The following is a 21,346-nucleotide window of genomic DNA, read 5'->3' on the forward strand; positions in this document are numbered from 1 at the left end:
GTAGATTATGCTAATCAACAACACTGTGGACTTCTTCTTGACATGGACCTTAGTCCACATATTTTTCCAAGTCCACGATCCATTTCAACTGTTTCCTGGGACACCCCCCCACTTCTTACTTAGATGTATCTATGCTATCAATGCTACGTCTGTCTAGGTGGTGGAGGAAGAGGCTGCAACTCCGTACGGCGACAGCGTGGTCCCGCCCACTTTGCTTTCCGTGAGTCAAACGGTTGCGTGACCTCCGACCTCCATCAATGGAATCCAAACTAATGGAAAGATTTGCTTTCCAGCATCTGAAGAACACAAATGTAACTGAAGGCGAGTCGGTGACCCTGGAGTGCCAGATCAGCGGTCAGCCCCTCCCGGTCATCTTGTGGTTCCGAGAGGACTACAAGATCGAGAGCTCCATCGATTTCCAAATCACCTACCACGACGGATTTGCCCGCTTGATGATCCGCGAGGCCTTTGCCGAGGACAGCGGGCGCTTCACTTGCACTGCCACTAACGAAGCCGGAACCATCAGCACTTCCTGCTACCTTCTTGTCCAGGGTCAGTTGAGACAAGGTCTAGTCCGCTTGCTGTTCCTCAGGACAAGATAGTAAAATACATCTAGTGTAAACACTCTACAGCAGGGGTCTCAAACTCAATTTACTTGGGGGCCACTGGAGCTAGGGTCTGGGTGAGACTGGGCCGCATCAGGTTTTACAAAAAAAACAAAAAAAAACGCATTTATTAAAAACAAAAAACTTTCAACTTAAATAGCCAAAAACTTACCACTTCCACACGGATAGGGAGGATAACTATTAACAGTTATTTAACCTTTAACATGAACATGAATCAAACGTAATCATTTTTTCTGGGTACATGATACCATACAGCATCCATATCAACTAACATTAAACTTTCATACCAAGGCGGGGGGCCTCAAAGTAGTGTCCTGCGGGCCACATTCGGCCCGCGGGCCGCATGTTTGAGACCCCTGCTCTACAGTATGTAATATAGTAAAAGCATTGGAGTTCTGGTCAGTTCTCACAGAGACTTTGGCTTTCAGTGTCTGAAGACATCGAGAGCAGAGAGGAGGTCGCCGAGGAACGTGAAGACAAACTGTGAGTTGATCATCAGAACATTTTCAGGAGTTTGGACTGAGAGGGGGGGGGGCGCCCCGCTGACGTGAAATGAAATCTTTTTGCAGAGTAACTGAAGAAGAAACCATGTCCCAAGTGAGCGGAGTTGAGTCCGAGTCCTCCGCTGTCGCCGCCCCGTTCTTTGTCAGCACCCCCAGCTCCCAGAAGCTGGTGGAGGGAGGAAGCGTTATCTTTGAATGCCAAGTGGGAGGAAGCCCCAAACCACACATTATATGGAAGAAGAACGGCATCCCACTCACGACCGGTTACAGGTTTGCCATGTCTTTATCCTGCACGGCGTGGAGTGGCGGCCATGACACTAAGGTTCACTGGAGTCCAGCAACCTACAACCATGTCCTTTGTCATCCATTAGATACAAAGTTGCCTACAAGAAGGAGACCGGCGAGTGCCGATTGGAGATCTCCATGACTTTTGCTGACGATGCTGGAGAATATTCCATCTTTGCCAAGAACCAGCTTGGAGAAGTATCGGCCACCACCAACCTGCTTGAGGAAGGTATGTGGAACGCAGACCGAAAGTCTTTATTCAAATGAACTAAGATTGGAATTCATGTTTGCCGTTAGATGAATACGAAGCCTACTTGAAGACACAGGAGTTGACGTTGAAGACGGAAGTACAAGCCACAGTGCAGGAGCCCAAAGTTGGAGACATCCCCCCCACCATGATGATATCAGAGAAGATGACCACCACTATTATCTCCGGACAGGTAGCAGCGTCTTCTTCTCAGTCGGAATGCTTGATGTTTATCATCTGTCACAATCCACGTATACATGGACCCAAATATTCCTAATTCCATTCGGGTTATTTACTCAAACGGAAAGAATGTAACCTTTGTATACACCTCATTCCCAAAGAAAAGTGCCAATCCGAATGGAATATTCCTTTATGATTCCCAATCCGATTGAGGTATCTTGTAATCGCTCAAACGGAAAGTTGTTCTTCTTTGTGGTGTTTTTCTTCTTCTGTTGTTTATTGGCGGTTGGCAAGCAGCTTCCGTGGGCATTAGCGCCATCTGTGGAACAGAATCTAAACCCTTTTATACGCCATTCACAAGTCCAGTTTTATTGCGGCATGGTGGTCAAGTGGTTAGCGCGCAGACCTCACAGCTAGGAGACCAGGGTTCCAGCACCCCCTGGGACCCTCATGAGAATAAGCGGTAGAAAATGAATTAATGAATGAATGATTCGGTTGAGCTGGTTTCATAATTATACCTTTTGAGCGTTAAGTTGGTGTGTGATGAGTTTAGTGTTCTTTCTAAGAACACTAACACAGTCCAAAAACATGCTAGGTTAATTAGCGACTCCAAATTGTCCATAGGTATGAATGTGAGTGTGAATGGTTGTTTGTCTATATGTGCCCTGTGATTGGCTGGCCACCAGTCCAGGGTGTACCCCGCCTCTCGCCTGAAGACAGCTGGGATAGGCTCCAGCACCCCATGCGACCCTCGTGAGAATAAGCGGTAGAAAATGAATGAATGAATGAATGTTTCGGTTGAGCTGGTTTCATAATTATACCTTTTGAGCGTTAAGTTGGTGTGTGATGAGTTTAGTGTTCTTTTTGTAAGAACACTAACACATTCCAAAAACATGCTAGGTTAATTAGCGACTCCAAATTGTCCATAGGTATGAATGTGAGTGTGAATGGTTGTTTGTCTATATGTGCCCTGTGATTGGCTGGCCACCAGTCCAGGGTGTACCCCGCCTCTCGCCTGAAGACAGCTGGGATAGGCTCCAGCCCCCCCTGCGACCCTCGTGAGAATAAGCGGTAGAAAAAGAATGAATGAATGATTCGGTTGAGCTGGTTTCATAATTATACCTTTTGAGCGTTAAGTTGGTGTGTGATGAGTTTAGTGTTCTTTTTGTAAGAACACTAACACATTCCAAAAACATGCTAGGTTAATTAGCGACTCCAAATTGTCCATAGGTATGAATGTGAGTGTGAATGGTTGTTTGTCTATATGTGCCCTGTGATTGGCTGGCCACCAGTCCAGGGTGTACCCCGCCTCTCGCCTGAAGACAGCTGGGATAGGCTCCAGCACCCCATGCGACCCTCGTGAGAATAAGCGGTAGAAAATGAATGAATGAATGAATGACTCGGTTGAGCTGGTTTCATAATTATACCTTTTGAGTGTTAAGTTGGTGTGTGATGAGTTTAGTGTTCTTTTTGTAAGAACACTAACACATTCCAAAAACATTCTAGGTTAATTGGCGACTCCAAATTGTCCATAGGTATGAATGTGAGTGTGAATGGTTGTTTGTCTATATGTGCCCTGTGATTGAGGTTTACGTTTTACTTTACTGGGCATGCCCCATTGACTATTCTGGTTGATTATAGCGGCGCGATTGGAATATTCTTTTCCATGTGTACCATTGCTTTCGGAAAGGTCATTCGGAAAGGGAAAAACTGGTCATGTAAACGTGACTACAGACTAAATTGCTTCATTTGCAGGACTTCCACCTGTCCGTCATGGAGCAGAGAATCATCCAGGAGATTGAACTTCCCATCATGCGGATGAGCTACAGAGAACTGGTGACAGAAGACGGAGAACTGATGGTGACCGCCGCCGATGATGAAGCGATGCAGCCGACCTTTGACACACCAGTTAAAAACTACCGCATCGTGGAAGGAATGGGCGTCACTTTCCACTGCAAGATGGCTGGAATGCCTCTGCCAAAGGTTTTTTTTTTTCTTCTCAGTGGATTCTCACGTTCTCAATTTTTGATGCATAACTAAATGTTTTTTTTGCATAGATCGCTTGGTACAAAGATGGTCAGCGTATCCAGTCCGGTGGACGATACCAGATGGAGGTTCTTCAGGACGGACGTTCTAGCCTGCGTCTGCCAGTGGTTCTCCCAGAAGACGAGGGTGTGTACACCGCCTTGGCTTCCAATATGACAGGGAATGCCGTCAGCTCCGGGAAGCTCTACGTTGAGTCTTCCGGAGCAGCGTCGCCTCAGAGATACACCCCACAGCCAGCCATGCAGAGGATCCGGTATGTTAGATGATCCTTCATGGAACAGTCCAAGTTGCCTTCGTGAATCCTTTTAACCGAGCTTTCTGTCTCAGGTCCACATCCCCGCGCTCTCTGAGCCGCTCACCGGGCCGTTCTCCCAGTCGTTCTCCCGGACGTTCTCCTGCCCGTCGGCTCGACGACACAGATGAAGCTCAACTGGAGAGACTCTATAAGCCCGTCTTTGTTGTGAAGCCGAGCTCGTGTAAATGCTCCGAGGGGCAAACCGCCAGATTTGACCTGAAGGTTGTAGGCAGACCCATGCCTGACACATACTGGTTCCACAACGGTACGTAGCAGATACTGATCCGTTCTGGAGAAGCACGTAACGTTTTTAATGAGGTCATCACATCCTCAGGACAACAAGTGGTCAGCGACTACACTCACAAGATTGTCATTAAGGAGGATGGTACTCAGTCTTTGATCATCGTCCCGGCCACGCCACACGACTCCGGCGAGTGGACGGTCGTGGCTCAGAACAGAGCTGGACGTTCTTCGATCTCTGTCACGCTCACTGTCGATGGTAACGTTGGGGACTACTTTGGAGACGCCTACCAGACGTCATCTGTTGTTTTAATTGTTGAATTATTTTTAATGTTTTTGTCCAGCCAAAGAAACCTTGGTGCGTCCACAGTTCACGGATAAGCTGAGGAACATCAGTGTCAAGCAGGGGACCCTGGTGGAACTGGCGGTCAAAGCCATTGGGAACCCGTTGCCTGATATCGTCTGGCTTAAAAACAGTGACATCATCACACCTCACAAGCACCCGCATATCAAGTATGTTAACCCTTCCCGCTACTACCCTGTATTTGGTAATGGTAATAGTAATGGTAATGGTAATGGTTTAATTTCATTTGAACATGCATCAGATTACAATTGAGTGCATCCCATAATCAGTTCCCAGTTCCACATGTCCAAAAGGACTTTTACTATCAGTAAATGTTACATTTGTTCACTTCCTGCTTTCTAAAAAAGTATTTTTTAATTTTAATTTTAATTTTAATCTTTTGTCACATACCGAAGTACGAGGTGATATGACCATACAACAATGACATAATTTTTAAATTTATTTCATTAATTTTTATTTTTATTAATTTTTTTTTAAATTTTGTTTAAAAAATGTTAAAATTTTCCAAATTTAAACAAAATATTTTTAATGTTTTTATTTTTTGTCACATACTGATGTACGAGGTCATATGACCGTCCAATGACATGTACCATAGTATGTAGTAGTGTGTACCATAGTATTCAAGACTCTTCATCCTTGTATGTAGCAAACATCAACTGCTTGTAATGTTTCTTGAATTGGCTCATCGTTGTGCATTGTTTGATTCCCTTACTCAATCCATTCCATAGTTTGATTCCACATACTGAAATGCTATGCTAACGCTAACGTAGTCCTAGCATAGAAGTGTTTCAAATGTACTTCTTCCCTGAGATCATATTTCTCCTCTCTTGTAGAGAAGTATTGGATGACAGTTGAATTTGGGTTTTATTACTCCAAAGAAAAGAATTGCGATAACCTGACAAAACTGCGTTTCAGGATTGAAGGAACCAAAGGAGAAGCAACATTCCAGATCCCATCTGTGTCAGGTTCAGACAGCGCTTGGTACACCGCCACAGCCATCAACAAGGCCGGCAGGGACACCACCCGCTGCAGAGTCAATGTGGAAGTGGACTACGCCGAGCCGGAACCAGAGCGGAAGCTCATTATTCCCAAAGGAACCTACAAAGCCAAAGAGATCGCCGCTCCCGAGCTGGAGCCTCTTCATCTCCGCTACGGCCAAGAGCAGTGGGAGGAAGGAGACCTTTACGATAAGGAGATGCAACAGAAACCGCAATTCAAGAAGAAACTGACCTCCATTCGGATGAAGAAGTTCGGCCCTGCTCATTTCGAGTGCAGACTGACTCCAATCGGTGACCCCACCATGGTGGTGGAGTGGCTCCATGACGGAAAACCCCTGGCGGCCGCCAACCGGCTCCGCATGGTCAACGAATTCGGCTACTGCAGCCTCGACTATGAAGCCGCTTACGCCAGAGACAGCGGCGTCATCACGTGCAGAGCCACCAACAAGTTCGGCGTGGACCAGACCTCGGCCACCCTCATTGTCAAGGATGAAAAAGGCCTTGTGGAGGAAAGTCAGCTCCCCGAAGGAAGAAAGGGAGCTCACCGAATCGACGAGATGGAACGCATGGCTCACGAGGGAGGACCCGCCGGAGTGACTGCCGACGAGGAGACTGACAAAATGAAACCGGAGATCGTCCTTTTGCCCGAACCCGTCCGGGTCTTGGAGGGTGACACGGCCAGGTTCCGCTGCAGAGTGACCGGCTACCCTTCTCCCAAGGTCAACTGGTACCTGAATGGACAACTTATCCGCAAGAGCAAGAGATACAGACTTCGTTACGATGGAATTTACTACTTGGAGATCGTAGACATCAAGTCCTACGATTCAGGGGAAGTCCGGGTCGTTGCCGACAACAACCTGGGCTCCGCCGAGCATACGGTTAAGCTGGAGATTCAGCAGAAGGAGGACTTCAGGATGCACCTTCGCAGGGTTCCTGAGACCAAAGCGGCCGAGACTGCGCCGGAACCTGGAAAGACTCCCTTTGAGGTGGTGAAGGTGGAGAAACCCTCAGAAGACAGTCAGCTGAAGGAGGTGATCAAGCTGAAGAAAGCTCAGAGGATAGTTCACGAAAAATCCACCGAGGAATCGGAGGAACTGAGGAGCAAATTCAAGCGCAGAACCGAGGAGGGCTATTATGAGTCTATTACCGCTGTGGAACTCAAGTCTCGGAAGAGGGATGAGTCCTATGAGGATCTGCTGAAGAAGACCAAGGAAGAGCTCCTCCATCATGCCAAGGAGAAGGAGGAGGCAGAGAAGAAAAAAGAGGAAGAGCGACGAGCGACTGCCAAAGCGCTCAAACCGGAGAGGGTGAAGCTATCGGCTAGCATGGAAGCTCCCAAAATCCTGGATCGTATCTCCAGTCAGACGGTAGCGCAAGGAGATGAAGTGAAGTTCAGGGTTCGGGTTGTTGGCAGACCGAAACCCGAGTGCCAGTGGTTCAAGAACGGGGTTCAGATGGAAGAGACTGAACGGGTTTACTGGTTCTGGCCGGAAGACCATGTTTGTGAGTTGGTCATCAAAGACGTCAGAGCTGAGGATTCTGCTAGCATCATGGTCAAAGCCATCAACTCCGCTGGAGAGACCTCAAGTCACGCCTTCCTTCTGGTGCAAGGTGAGGTCATATTTGGGGGTCGCGGAGATGGCCTGCGTCGGGTGTTTTTATCTCAGAGACGGGTCCAACCTGGACTGGTGGCCGGCCAATCACAGGGCACATATAGACAAACAACCATAAGAATAAGAAGCCAAAAAGTTACCACTTCCACACAAAATAGGAGAACTCATTCATTCATTTTCTACCACTTATCCTCACAAGGATTGCGGGGGTGCTGGAGCCTATCCCAGCCGTCTTTGGTCGAGAGGCGGGGTACACCCTGGACTGGTGGCCAGCCAATCACAGGGCACATATAGACAAACAACCATTCACACTCACATTCATACCTATGGACAATTTGGAGTGGCTAATTAACCTAGCATGTTTTTGGAATGTGGGAGGAAACTGGAGTACCCGGAGAAAACCCACGCATGCACGGGGAGAGCATGCAAATGCCACACAGAGATGGCCGAGGGTGGGGAAAGACAAAATAAGAAACCAAAAAGTTACCACTTCCACACAAAATAGGAGGAGAACTCATTCATTCATTTTCTACCGCTTATCCTCACAAGGGTTGCTGAGGTTGCTGGAGCCTATCCCAGCTGTTTCCGGGCGAGAGGCGGGGTCCACCCTGGACTGGTGGCCAGCCAATCACAGGGCACATATAGACAAACAACCATTCACACTCACATTCATACCTATGGACAATTTGGAGTAGCCAATGAAGCTAGCGGATTTCCATATTTTTGGACCAAGAATAGACCACATGTTTGGTCTACCACCAAACATTCCATTTAGTTTTTTGATGAATTATTGAACAGTTCTATGACTCCACAATGTGCATCTAATTAAATTCAGGTTTGAGATGTTGACACGTTGTTGTTTGAATCCTGCAGCAAAGCAAGTCATCACCTTCACGCAGACGCTGGAGGACATCAGCGCCAAAGAGAAGGACACCATGGCCACCTTTGAGTGTGAAACCAACGAACCCTTCGTCAAGGTCAAGTGGTTGAAGGACAACATGGACATCTTCTCCGGTGACAAGTTCAGGATGCACTCGGACAGGAAAGTCCACTTCCTGTCTGTGCTGATGCTCGAAATGAGGGACGATGCCGAATATTCCTGCGTGGTCGTAGACGACGATCACATCCGCACGAGCGCCAGGCTGAACGTCGAAGGTGCGTACATCAACCGTGAATGTATTCGTAAATAAATAGAACACATTGTGACGTGCGTCTACATCTACGGTCTGGGACCAACAGGAGCACCACTGGAGATCCTGAAACATCTGGAGAGCACCGAGGTGCCAGAGACCTACTCTGGAGAGTTTGAGGTGGAGCTGTCTCGTGAAGATGCTGAGGGCGTGTGGTTCTTCGGAGACAAGCAGCTGTCCCCCAGCAGCAAGCATGTCATATCTTCACGACGCGGACGACACAGCCTGTCCATCAAGGACGTCAAGAAGGAAGACCAGGGCCAGTACTCCTTCACCGTGGGCCAAATGAAGACCACTGCGTCCCTCAAGATGAAATGTGAGTCCTGAAAATGCTTGGTCAGTGATTAGGAACATTTTAGGGGGGCTGCTTTTGCCCGATTATATATCAGTTGTCAGAGATTTTTTTTTAAATCAATAAAAATCAATAAATAAAAATCAATAAAAAATATCAAATTATTTAGGAGGGCTTACAAACATTTTAGGGGGCCTGCTTTTTCCCTATTATATGAAATTTGTCAGAGATTTTTTTGTAAAAAAAATAAAAAATAAACAAAATTAATTAAAATATTTAAAAAATATATATCAAATTATTTAGGAGGGCTCATAAACATATGAAATTTGTCAGAGATTTTTTGTAAAAACAAAATCAATAAAAAAAATCTATAAAAAATTATAAAAAAAAAAATCACATTTTTTAGGAGGGCTTATGAACATTTTAGGGGGCCTGCTTTTTCCCTATTATATGAAATTTGTCAGAGATTTTTTTTGTAAAAAACAAAACAAAAAAATGATTACAAAATTTTTAAAAATCAATAAAAAATATTAAATTATTTAGGAGGGATGTAAACATTTGCCCTATTATATATAATTTGTCAGAGGGTTTTTTTTGTAAAAAAAATCAATAAAATTTTTTTAAAAATCAATAAAAAATATAAAGTTATTTAGGAGGGCTTACAGACATTTTAGGGAGCCTGCTTTTTCCCTGTTATATGAAATTTGTCAGATTATTTTGTAAAAAAAATCATTAAAAAATAAAAAACTAATTAATAATTTTTTTTTAAAAATCAATAAAAAATATCAAATTATTTAGGAGCGCTTATGAACATTTTTGGTGGCCTGCTTTTGCCCTATTATATGAAATTTGTCAGAGATTTATTTGGTAAAAAAATATATATATAAAAAAAAAAATCTATCAAAAAATATCAAATTATTTAGGGGCCTTAAGAACATTTTAGGGGGTCTGAAGCCTCCCTAAAATAGGCCTAATGATGCCGCTGTTTGATAGTAAAGGTTTCCGAGCCCTAATCTAGACAGATAATCTTTTATTTATTATTCTTGCTGCATTGAAATAAAAACAGGCAAAGAGCGTGACTCATAAGGTGTTTCCTGTTTCAGTCCGCCCGGTGACGCTGATGCAGCCTTTAGCCGATCTCGCCCTCTGTGAGGGTGACATTGCTCAGATGGAGGTCAAGTTCTCGCAGGAGAACGTGGAAGGAACCTGGATGAAAGACGGAAAAGTGGTAACCGTCTCGGACCGGGTGCACATCGTCATCGACAAACAGATCCACAAACTCCTGATTGAGGACACTAGGAAGGACGACGTCGGCGTTTATTCATTCGTGGTTCCCGATCAGGAGATCTCCACCGCCGCCAAGCTGAATATTCGAAGTGAGTCTGCATGTCTCTTCGAATTCCAACATCGTGCGGTCGTTGCTACCGTTCTTGGTGCGTCTTGACAAATGAACCCATTTTATCTTGCAACGTAGCTATCGGCATCTTGAGCCCGTTGAAGGACACGAGCACCATTGAAGGCACCAAGACCGTCCTGGAGGCCAAGATTTCTGCTCAAGACATCAGCTCGGTCAAGTGGTACCACAACGATAAAGCCATGACCCCCAGCGACAGAGTCCAAATGGTCGCCAAGGGAGCCAAGCAGCGCCTGGTCTTCAACAGGACCTTCGCCTCAGATGAAGGACGCTACAAACTGGTGGTTGGACGAGCCGACACCGAGTGTCTTTTGTCCGTGCAGAGTAAGTTGGACGAAGAATTCACGAAGAATTCATCGTTTTTTCGTGTAATGACCTCAATGACTCTTTGGTCTCCACAGCCATCCAGATCACGGCTCCGATGATGGACAAAGAGTGCGCCGAGTCGGAGAACGTTATTTTTGAAGTGGAAGTCTCCCACCCAGGCATCGATGCCTTTTGGACTTTTAAGAGACAGCCGCTCAAAGCCGGAGGAAAATACAAGATGGAGTCGAAAAACAAGCGCCACAGTCTGACTATTCTGAATGCCATGAAAGACGAGGAAGGCGAATACGTGTTTGCCGCCGGCGAAAAGACATGCAACGCTTCGCTCACCGTCTCGGGTATGCGGGAATTGACTCGGCAGGAACCTGCTTGTGTTCCTTGACGTTCTGACGTTCTGTCTTGTCACCAGGCGGCGCCATCAAGAAACCGCTTCAGGACTTGGTGGTGGCAGACTCGCAGACCGCCGAGCTGGAGTGTGAGGTTGCTAACCCGTCCGTGGAAGGAAAGTGGCTGAAAGACGGTCAGCCCGTGGACTTCAGCGACAACGTGCTGAGCGAGGTGAATGGCGCCGTCAGACGCCTCGTTATCGTCATCACTAAGGGCGCCGACATTGGGGAGTACACCTACCAGATCGCCAGCTCCAAGACCACGGCCAGTCTGAAAGTTGAAGGTAGGTCCGAGTTGACGTGGAACGTTATCTTCGATATCTACGATATTAAAATCGAGAAAGTTAATCCTTTTATAAGGTTAATAAATAAATAAAAATTGAAACAAAAACTAAAATCTATTACCATGCTGTTAACTACTCCCTTCAGAGAGTAGCACAAACTGGGTCTAACAAGTACAGAAAAACGCTGCACAACAAGAAGAAGACAAATATCTGAGAGTGTGTAGTTTAAGGGACACTTGCTGCAGGGATGGCTTCCGTCCGTATTCAGTACAAAACGCCAATAATGATGGTGCATTCAGGGCACCTAGGGAACAGCATATGGGGGTGAAGATGAACATTAATAAAACGGCATGTACCCACAAACGCGTCGCGATGAATTATCGATTATTTTCCACACCATTACTCTTCGTGGTGCACAAAATGGAGAAAGCGGTCTGGTCCGCCTGTGCGGGTCCAAGCACTAGTCGCTCACAAGCAACCTCCGCTGTTTTCTTCCACAGCCGTGAAGGTGAAGAAGACGATGAAGAATGCCAACGTGGTCCAGACGCAAGACGCCGTGTTCAGCCTGGAGCTGACTCACCAGAACGTGAGAGGCGCCCAGTGGATCAAGAACGGCATCGAGATCAAGCAAAGCGACAAATACGAAGTCACGGTCAGCGGCACCGTGCATACCTTGAAGATCAGGAACTGCAACACCCAAGATGAATCCGTGTATTCCTTCAAGCTGGGGAAACTGTCGGCCAACGCCCGCTTGAACGTTGAAAGTAAGCACTTGAGGGTTTAAGCCCGCCTTTAGGGAGCAATGGCCGCCTAACGCATCACATCCACCTGTTCCTCACAGCCATCAAGATCCTGAAGAAACCCAAGGACGTCACCTCGCTGCTGGGAGCGACCGCCGTCTTCGAGTTGGGCATCTCGGAAGACAACGTACCCGTGAAGTGGATGTTCAACAACACGGAGCTGAAGGCCAACGAGCACTACAGGATGACCTCAGAGAAGAAGACGCATAAACTGGTGGTGCAGGACGTCAACGCCAGCAAAGAGGGGGAGTACACGGCCGTGGTGGGACATCTACGCTGCAGCGCTCACCTCACCGTCGAGTGTAAGTAACACGGGGTGCTCGGTCTGGCTACGGTACGGCTGGCAATATGTCATGGCCGTTACTATTATTATTATTATTATTATTAATGTTATTGTTATTACTATTATTATTATTATTATTGTTATTATTATCATTGTCATCATTATTATCATTAGCATTATTATCATTATTATTATTATCATTATCATCATTATCATTGTCATTGTTATCATTATTATCATTATCATCATCATTATCGTCATCATCATTATCATCATTATCATCATTATCATTGTTATTATTATCATTATCATCATTATTGTTATTATCATTATCATCATTATTGTTATTATCATTATCATCATTATCATCATCATTATTATTATCACCATCATTATCATTATCATCATCATTATTATTATCACCATCATCATCATCATCGTTATTATCATTATCATTATCATTATGATCATTATTGTTATCATTATCATTATTATTATTATCATTATTATCATTATCATCATCATCATCATTATTATCATTATCATTATGATCATTATTATTATCATTATCATTATTGTTATTATCATTATCATCATTATCATTATCATCATTATTGTTATTATCATTATCATCATTATCATTATCATCATTATTATCACCATCATCATCATCGTTATTATCATTATCATTATGATCATTATTGTTATCATTATCATCATTATCATTATTATTATTATCATCATTATCATCATCATCATTATCATTATCATTATGATCATTATTATTATCATTATCATTATTGTTATTATCATTATCATCATTATTATTATCATTATCATTATTGTTATTATCATTATCATCATTATTATTATTATTATCACCATTATCATCATCATCGTCATTATTATCATTATCATTATGATCATTATAATTATCATTATCATCATTATCATCATTATTATCATTATCATTATGATCATTATAATTATCATTATCATCATTGTCATTATCATCATTATCATTATTATTATCATTGTCATCATCATTATTATCATTATCCTTATGATCATTATTATCATTATCATCATTATCATTATTATTATCATTATTATTTATTATTATTATTATCATCATTATTATTATGAACTTTGACAGCCGTGGTCAAAAGCCCTGTGGATCCAGCACATCCTCAGCAACCCACTCTCACATCTATCCCTCAGCTCTTCGTGTGACCAGACCCTTGAGCAACGTGGAAGTGGCTGAGACCCAGGCGGCCAACTTCGAGTGTGAAGTGTCGCACTTCAACGTCCCCTCCACCTGGTTGAAGGACGGCATGGAGATGGAGATGAGCGAGAAGTTCAGGATGGTGGTCCAAGGAAAGGTCCACCAACTGAAGATCATGAACACCTGCATGGAGGACTCCGCCGAGTACACCTTTGTGTGCGGTAACGACCGAGTCTCTGCCACGCTCACCATCAACCGTAAGTTCGAGCTCATCTGGAGGTTTTTACCGGGAATCCCGAACGCTGGAAGGGAGAGCAGGCATTGGTGATTGACGCAAATGTTTTCTTCTTCAGCCATCGTCATCTCAACCATGCTGAAAGACGTCAACGCTCAGGAGAAGGACACGGTCACACTGGAGGTTAACGTGAACTACGAGGGAATTTCCTACAAATGGATGAAGAACGGCGTCGCCATCCGCTCGACGGACAGATGCCAAGCGCGCTGCAAACAGCTCACTCACACGCTGAGCATCAGGAACGTTCATTTTGGCGACAGCGCCGAATACGCCTTCATGGCCGGGTCTTCTGTAACCAGCGCCAAGCTTTACGTGGAGGGTAAGAAGCACTCCTGCCAACTTCTACTGACGTTTCCAGGTTGAATTCCATCTTCAGATGTTCAGTTCAACACTAATGAAAACAGCATGATAGTACTGGAAACCTTTGGCTGGGTATGCTAATGCTAATGCTAATGCTAATGGTTTAATTTCATTTGAACATGCATCAGATTCCAATTGAATGCATCCCATAATCAGTTCCCAGTTCCACATGTCCAAAAGGAGTAGGAAGAAGCAAAGCTTATTAAATCCTACCCCTCCATCTGGTACTTTTACAATCACTAACTGTTACATTTGTTCACTTCCTGCTTTCCTAATATAGTTTTTTTTTTAACTTTATTTTTTTAATTTATTCATTTTTATTTAAATTTTTTTATACAAGGTGATATGACCATCCAATGACATAATGGGTACCATAGTAACTGGTTTAAGGTTTAAATCTCTTGAGAAATGTGCAATTACGTCTGAAAACTGACCCGTTTATTTTCAATGGGAAAAATACGGTAGAGTTTTGGGATTTTTTTGGATGGATGAAAATCGGAGAAATTTTTGGACATTTCTGAATCACTGATTTGGTCCGTGAATGCTTTGACTTAGAGCACAAAAAAAACATCGGAATACAAAAAACTCATACTAAACTCATCACACACCAACTTAACACTCAAAAGGTGTTAAGTTGCTTATGAAAGCAGCTCAACCGAATCATTCATTCATTCATTTTCTACCACTTATCCTCACGAGGGTCGCGGGGGTGCTGGAGCCTATCCCAGCTGTCTTGGGGCGAGAGGCGGGGTACACCCTGGACTGGTGGCCAGCCATTCACAGGGCACATATGTATAGACAAACAACCATTCACACTCACATTCATACCTATAGACAATTTGGAGTGGCCAATTAACCTAGCATGTTTTTGGAATGTGGGAGGAAACCGGAGTACCCGGACAAAACCCACGCATGCAAACTCCACACAGAGATGGCCGAGGGTGGGATTGAACTCGGGTCTCCTAGCATAATAATAATAATAATAATAACTCGCCTTCTCCTGTCTTCTTTGTAGCTCGTGTTGTTGAATTCACCAAACACTTGAAGGACTTAAAGATCACCGAAAAGAAGAGAGCAACCTTCGAGTGTGAAGTTTCGGAACCAAACATCCAGGTGATGTGGATGAAGGACGGTCAGGAGCTGGAGACGTCGGACAGGTGACTGAGCTTCTTCCAGTCAAACACCCTCCAAAGACCGAAGCAGAACTGGGAATTGAAAAGTCTCCATTGGTTTTCCTGCAGATACAAGATGACCTCCGAGAAGTTTGTGCACCGCCTGATTTTGCCCTCTGTCCGACTGTCGGACGTGGGAGAATACACCGCTGTGGCCGGGTCTAGCATGTCCAAGGGGAACCTTGCCGTGGAGGGACGGGACATCAAGATCTCGGAGCCCACCAACAGGAACATTGCTGTGAGTGGCTTCCTGGTTGCTTCTACCAGAATACGCAACAGTCAAAGCTCATCTCGCCAAATGACATCTTTGGTGTTGATTTTTTAGGTCGTCGAGAGACAAAGAGCGACTTTTGAGTTTGAAGTGAGTGAGGACGATGTGGAAGGCCGTTGGATGAGGAACGACGTGGAGATCCAATTCTCCGCAGAGGAGCGTTTCAGCTATGTCACCATCAGGAAGCTCCACCGTCTTACCATCGCCGAGACGTACAGAAGCGACGGCGGAGAGTACACCTTTGTCGCCGGAAAGAACAAAAGCTCCATGAACCTTCACGTGACACGTAAGATCTCCAACGTTTCTCCAAATGTGACCTGCGACAGATGCTCTTGAGAACGCCGCTATTTTTTAACCCGTGCATGGAAACACCAAAGAAAGTTCTGTTTAACGCCACAATGTTTCATATCTGTATCCGTTGATGTGCTCGGAGTGGGTGGGGCATAACCGGAAATGGGGTTGGGGGAGGGGCTTAAACATGTAAATTTTATGCATATTATTATATGTATTGTAGTTATCCAAATGACTTATTAAACCAACCGAAGCAAGCAGATGAAAAAAACAACAACAACAACCGTGACTGATGCATGGTCGTGCCCGCTGTTTTGTGAAATCCGTTGCCGTGCTCGGAGTGGGTGGGGCATAACCGGAAATGGGGCGGGGGTGGGGGCTTAAACATGTACATTTTATACATATTACTATATGTATTGTAGTTATCCAAATGACTTATTAAACCTGTCGAAGCAAGCAGACGAAAAAAACAACAGCGTGACTGATGCACGGTCGTGCTCGCTGTTTTGTGAAATGTACCGTGTAGTTAAAGCAAGCGTAATCGTCTGATCCTGCATGAGTATAATCAGAAAATACTAACTATACTATACTAATTTATGGTATTTTTATTTTATTTTATTTTATTTTATTTTATTTTATTTTATTTTATTTTATTTTATTTTATTTTATTTTATTTTATTTTATTTTATTTTATTTTTAAAACTTAAGGTATTTTAAATAGCTATTAATCACCAGTTAACTGCAGAAAATAGTGATTAATTATGTTTGGTTCATCAACTGACATCCCAGGGTCTCTTCTGTTTTCTGTCCCCAGTTCCCGAACCTCCCCAGGTGGTCCGCCCCATGCAGCCCCAGACCGTGATGTCGGGCAAATCGGTTCGCTTCTCGGTGCAAGTGAGCGGCCTCCCGCAGCCTCAGGTGACCTGGTACAAGGACTCGCAGGCTCTTTGCACCAGCTACATGTGCAAGTTCCTTCATGACGACGACGAGCACACGTTGCTACTGCTGGAGGTCTTTCCCGAGGATGCCGCTGTCTACAGCTGTGAGGTCAAGAATGACTACGGCGAGGCGGCAAGCTCCGCCCCTCTCACCGTGGAAGGTCGGTACATGTGATGGCTGATGATCCTGACTTTGAAGATAATCTGCGTCTGGATAATAAGACATGATTTTCTTTCCCGTTTTGTAGTTGCTGAAGAAGTTACGGTCCAGGTCTCTGCTCCAGTCCTTGTTTCTCCCATGCGAGACATCCTGGTTTCATCGGGCCATTCCGCACAGCTGGAGTGTACCGTTTCCGGGGACGGTAACGTTGCTTGCATACGCTATCACTTCCCATCTCATGTCATTTCATCCCTTCTTATGATCTTGACTGTGAATCGCCACTCCTGGTCCAGATCTGCAGATATGCTGGTTCTGGAACGACCGAGAGATCAGGCAGTCGGACATCTTCAAGATGTCTCGCTTTGGCAACATCTGCCAGTTGAACATTTCCCGAGCGTCCTTCGACCATGAAGGAGAGTACTCATGTGTTGCCAGGAACTCGGCAGGAATGGTCACATGTGCTGCCACTCTGAATATCGACGGTGAGTCCTTGTCATGAAGATGAGTCGGCGGCGTGAAGACCAAGCTGTCACTGGTGGCTGGTCACATGACACGCTCAGCCAATGAGTCTTGTGATGTGCACGTTGTTTTGGTTCCTGGTTAGAGGTACAATTAGCAAGGTAGCATGCCGTTCCAAGTATTGCCTCTTTTAGTCAAGCAAAAAATATTAATGACATCAGTAATCTGAGGCCAAAAGTACATGTTGGCTTAGCTCATGGAGGCCAGATTAGCATCACAGATGCTAATGGGTGGGCGATGTATTTCATGAAAATGTCAAGTTCAACATGTACTTTCAACATGGTCTTTCAGGCACCTATATTTCAGTTTTTTCCTGACTGTTTGCCACCAGTCAAGTTTGCATGATTGACAGTGCTTATTTTCATTACTTACATTCACTCACTGATCCAGACTACTGTGTTCCACTAAATTCACTACCGCTCAAAAGTTTGGGATCACTTGCAAATTTGTTTGTTTTCCAAAGAAAAAAACATTTTTATGCATTTTACAAACATGTTTATCCATTTCACAAACAATTAAAATGATCTTCACAAACTGGGTTTAACAAGGACAGAAAAACGCTGCAGAACTGTGCAAGAAGACATATCTGAGAGTGTGTTTTCCAAAGAAAAACACATTTTCATCCATTTCACAAACAATAAAAATGAATGAGATGATTTTGAAAGAAGGATGTAGATTTTTGCATAGAGGCCTACTATCAACAACTATTATCACTACTATCAGTCCTCTGCATCAATCTCCTGGTATGGCTGCTAATCCAAGTTCATCATTTTATAAGGCTAATAGATGATTAGAAAAGGCATTTAATAATCTAAACTAAAACTTAATTCTCTTACCATGCTGTTAACTACTCCCTTCAGAGAACAGCACAAACTGGGTCTAACAAGGACAGAAAAACACTGCAGAACTGTGCAAGAAGAAATATCTGAGAGTGTGTTTTCCAAAGAAAAACACATTTTCATCCATTTCACAAACAATTAAAATGATTTTGAAAGAAGGATGTCCATTTTTGCATAGAGGCCTACTATCAACAACTGTCAGTCCTCTGCATCAATCTCCTGGTATGGCTGCTAATCCAAGTTCATCCTTTCATAAGGCTAATAGATGATTAGAAAAGCCATCTAAAAATCTGAACTAAAACTTAATTCTCTTACCATGCTGTTAACTACTCCCTTCAGAGAGCAGCACAAACTGGGTCTCACGAGGACAGAAAAACGCTGCACAAATATCTGAGAGTGTGTAGTTTAAGACAAAGACGCCTCACAGGTCGTCACCTGGCAGCTGTACTAAATAGTAGCCGTCAAACAACAGTGAAGCGGCGACTTCAGGATGCTGGACTTCATATCTCAAGACTGTCTCAAAAATTTCCAAGCGATCCCAAACTTTTGAGCGGAAGCGTACGTCTGCAGAATCCTGTGTTGACTTAATGCTTCTACTCTTTCTTACTGCCCAGATGGTAAAACCTTAGCTAGCATGGCAAGCACTGGGGCTGAGGCTCGGCTAAGTCAGACACTCGAGACTCGGACACTTACTGAGTTTACCGAGTGCTTCTCTGAGAGCTCCTCCGCATCTTGGCGGACAGTAGAAGTTGAAATGGAGAGCACAGAAAATCACATTGAAATCGAATTGTACCCGAGGCCCAAACTGCTGATGGAACTGCGGGACGTCCGGGTCAAAAGCGGTGAGATGGCCGAGTTCTGCTGCTCCTTTGACGGACAGCCCTTTGTCGGGGTGGTGTGGGATCACGACGGCCAGAACGCGGTCACGGAGCGGGTGAGGAGCTCTCAGAGCGGCGGACTCTTATCCCTGGTCATCCAGGGCGTCGGCGTGTCCGACCAGGGCATGTACCGCTGTACCGCCACCAACCGACACGGCCAGAACAGCTCCTCTGCTCGGCTCACTGTGGAAGGTGGTTTACCTTTCTTGTTTGTCCATGTGTCTCTCTATCTGGTCCATCCCAGTCCTCCACCCGCTTCCTCGCTGCCTCTGTGAAGTGTCCCGAACTGATCTCCATCCCACCGCTGTAGCTCGCTAACCTCATCCAGCCACCCTACTGACCCCTTTAGCGTTAGAGGCTGTTCGCACCTGATATTGACAGGTTGTCTGTGAATGTGTTGCGTTTACTGTCTGGCGTGAACGTGTCAGTGTCACGTGTGTATCATGTTAAGCAAGCGTGTCACTAACGAGGATGCGTGTTAATAGCAGTTGATGGCAGGTGTGAGCAGCCCACTGTGACCCCTAATGACTCTTCCTAACTATTATTCTCACCCAGCTAAAGAGGCAAATGTCAAATCCGAGTGCGCCATCGCGACCGATTCCGTGCATGCGGCGTCACAGGCGGACGTGGAGAACACGCAGGATTCTCCCGAGATCCCAGACCAGGAAAAGATGGGGGAGAAGCCGGGATCGGTGCCTCCCTGCTCCCAGAGACCTTACGGCCTCGTCAGCCAACTTTATTTCCTGGACACGTTTCCCAATGCTGATCTCGGCGCCCGCCCCGACTTCCTGATCCCGCTCCCCCGAGAGCTGTTGGTCCCGAACTGCAGCCCCGGGCTGTGTTGTGTTATGAAGGGGCCTCCCCGAATGTCTGCCATTTGGCTTTACGGCTGCTTGAGTGTTGTGGACTCTGTGTCGTACTCTCTGAAACGGGACGGCCCCCTGTGCTGTATGGGTGTTAAGAAAGGGGGACCTGGACACGGGGGCGCTTTCTCTTGCAAAACCTCAGCCGGGGATGCTGAGCGCAGCTTGGTGACCAAAGGTTGGCATCTGCATGCTTTTGTTGGCACTCTTCCACACTCTTTTCCACCTACACTGCCACAACTTCTTCTTCAGGGTCTGGGAGACCAGGGACTGGTCTTTGTGTCCAACATTTAGTGTCACTAAAGTCAGTCAAAACTAATATGGATGCACGACTTTTCACTTTTGCTTAGTCTTGCACCATATGACAGCATTTGGCATTCCGGGAGTTTGAATTCCTTCCGTTTGTGTTGCAGTCACCGGAGAGCAGAGGGCGCCTGGATTCCACGTCCAGGAGGAAGTGGCAGGTAAATATGAACTTTTTCAATTCATGTATGAAAGGATTTACACACCGTTTAATATGGATATCAAATGTTTCTTATACAGATGTCGAGGATTTAGTCTTCTGAAGGGGTTCGCTTGGAATAACTTTCAGCTAAACGATTCATTTCTCGCTCATTTGCATACAAGCAGACAAACATCAGCCACGTCTTTCTCTTTCCGAATGGAGTCTTTCCGAAAACAATGGTATACATGGAAAGGAATATTCCAATCTCTGGTCTACTATAATCAAACGGAATAGTCAATGGGGCATGCCCAGTAAAACGTAAACATCAACATCACGTGATAACGACTTCCTTGAGTTTTTCTTCCACCTCCATATTGCCGTTTTTTTGGTACCATACAGCATCCGTATCAAACTTGCGCGGGCCGCACTAACATTAAACTTTCATAGCAAGGCGGGGGCCTCAAACTAGTGTCCTGCGGGCCGCATTTGGCCCGCGGGCCGCGTGTTCGAGACCCCTGGTTTAGATTCTGTTCCACAGATGGCGCTAATGCACACGAAAGCCGCTTGCCAACCGCCAATAAACAAAAGAAGAAGAAAAACACCACGAAGAAGAAGAACGCACCCGGACAACTTTTTGTACCTCAATCGGAATGGGGAAAGGAATATTCCACCCCAGTGAATCCGATTATATATTCATTGGGATTGGCACTTTTCTTTGGA

The 21,346-nt window shown here is 45.0% G+C and overlaps 1 protein-coding gene across 1 annotated transcript in view; it reads left to right on the forward strand.

Annotated features, from left to right (window-relative positions):
* The window catches only part of LOC131136273 (titin-like), a 171,937-nt gene that overhangs the window by 8,013 nt on the left and 142,578 nt on the right, over positions 1 to 21,346 (forward strand). Inside the window, 31 exon segments of the mRNA XM_078795446.1 lie at positions 167 to 220; positions 294 to 552; positions 1,055 to 1,138; positions 1,234 to 1,399; positions 1,501 to 1,643; positions 1,712 to 1,854; positions 3,597 to 3,824; positions 3,899 to 4,140; positions 4,215 to 4,447; positions 4,517 to 4,681; positions 4,767 to 4,935; positions 5,702 to 7,395; positions 8,271 to 8,552; positions 8,637 to 8,903; positions 9,983 to 10,255; positions 10,354 to 10,617; positions 10,695 to 10,955; positions 11,027 to 11,287; positions 11,788 to 12,051; positions 12,129 to 12,389; positions 13,592 to 13,852; positions 13,949 to 14,209; positions 15,266 to 15,407; positions 15,492 to 15,660; positions 15,748 to 15,979; positions 16,799 to 17,083; positions 17,171 to 17,284; positions 17,376 to 17,564; positions 19,055 to 19,510; positions 19,874 to 20,359; positions 20,595 to 20,645. Coding sequence (XP_078651572.1) covers positions 167 to 220; positions 294 to 552; positions 1,055 to 1,138; positions 1,234 to 1,399; positions 1,501 to 1,643; positions 1,712 to 1,854; positions 3,597 to 3,824; positions 3,899 to 4,140; positions 4,215 to 4,447; positions 4,517 to 4,681; positions 4,767 to 4,935; positions 5,702 to 7,395; positions 8,271 to 8,552; positions 8,637 to 8,903; positions 9,983 to 10,255; positions 10,354 to 10,617; positions 10,695 to 10,955; positions 11,027 to 11,287; positions 11,788 to 12,051; positions 12,129 to 12,389; positions 13,592 to 13,852; positions 13,949 to 14,209; positions 15,266 to 15,407; positions 15,492 to 15,660; positions 15,748 to 15,979; positions 16,799 to 17,083; positions 17,171 to 17,284; positions 17,376 to 17,564; positions 19,055 to 19,510; positions 19,874 to 20,359; positions 20,595 to 20,645 — 8,359 coding nt within the window.

Source organism: Doryrhamphus excisus, linkage group LG12 (assembly GCF_037039965.1).
Source record: "Doryrhamphus excisus strain RoL-2023G ecotype Guam linkage group LG12, RoL_Dexc_Guam_v1.1, whole genome shotgun sequence".
Classification (NCBI taxonomy): Eukaryota; Metazoa; Chordata; class Actinopteri; order Syngnathiformes; family Syngnathidae; genus Doryrhamphus; species Doryrhamphus excisus.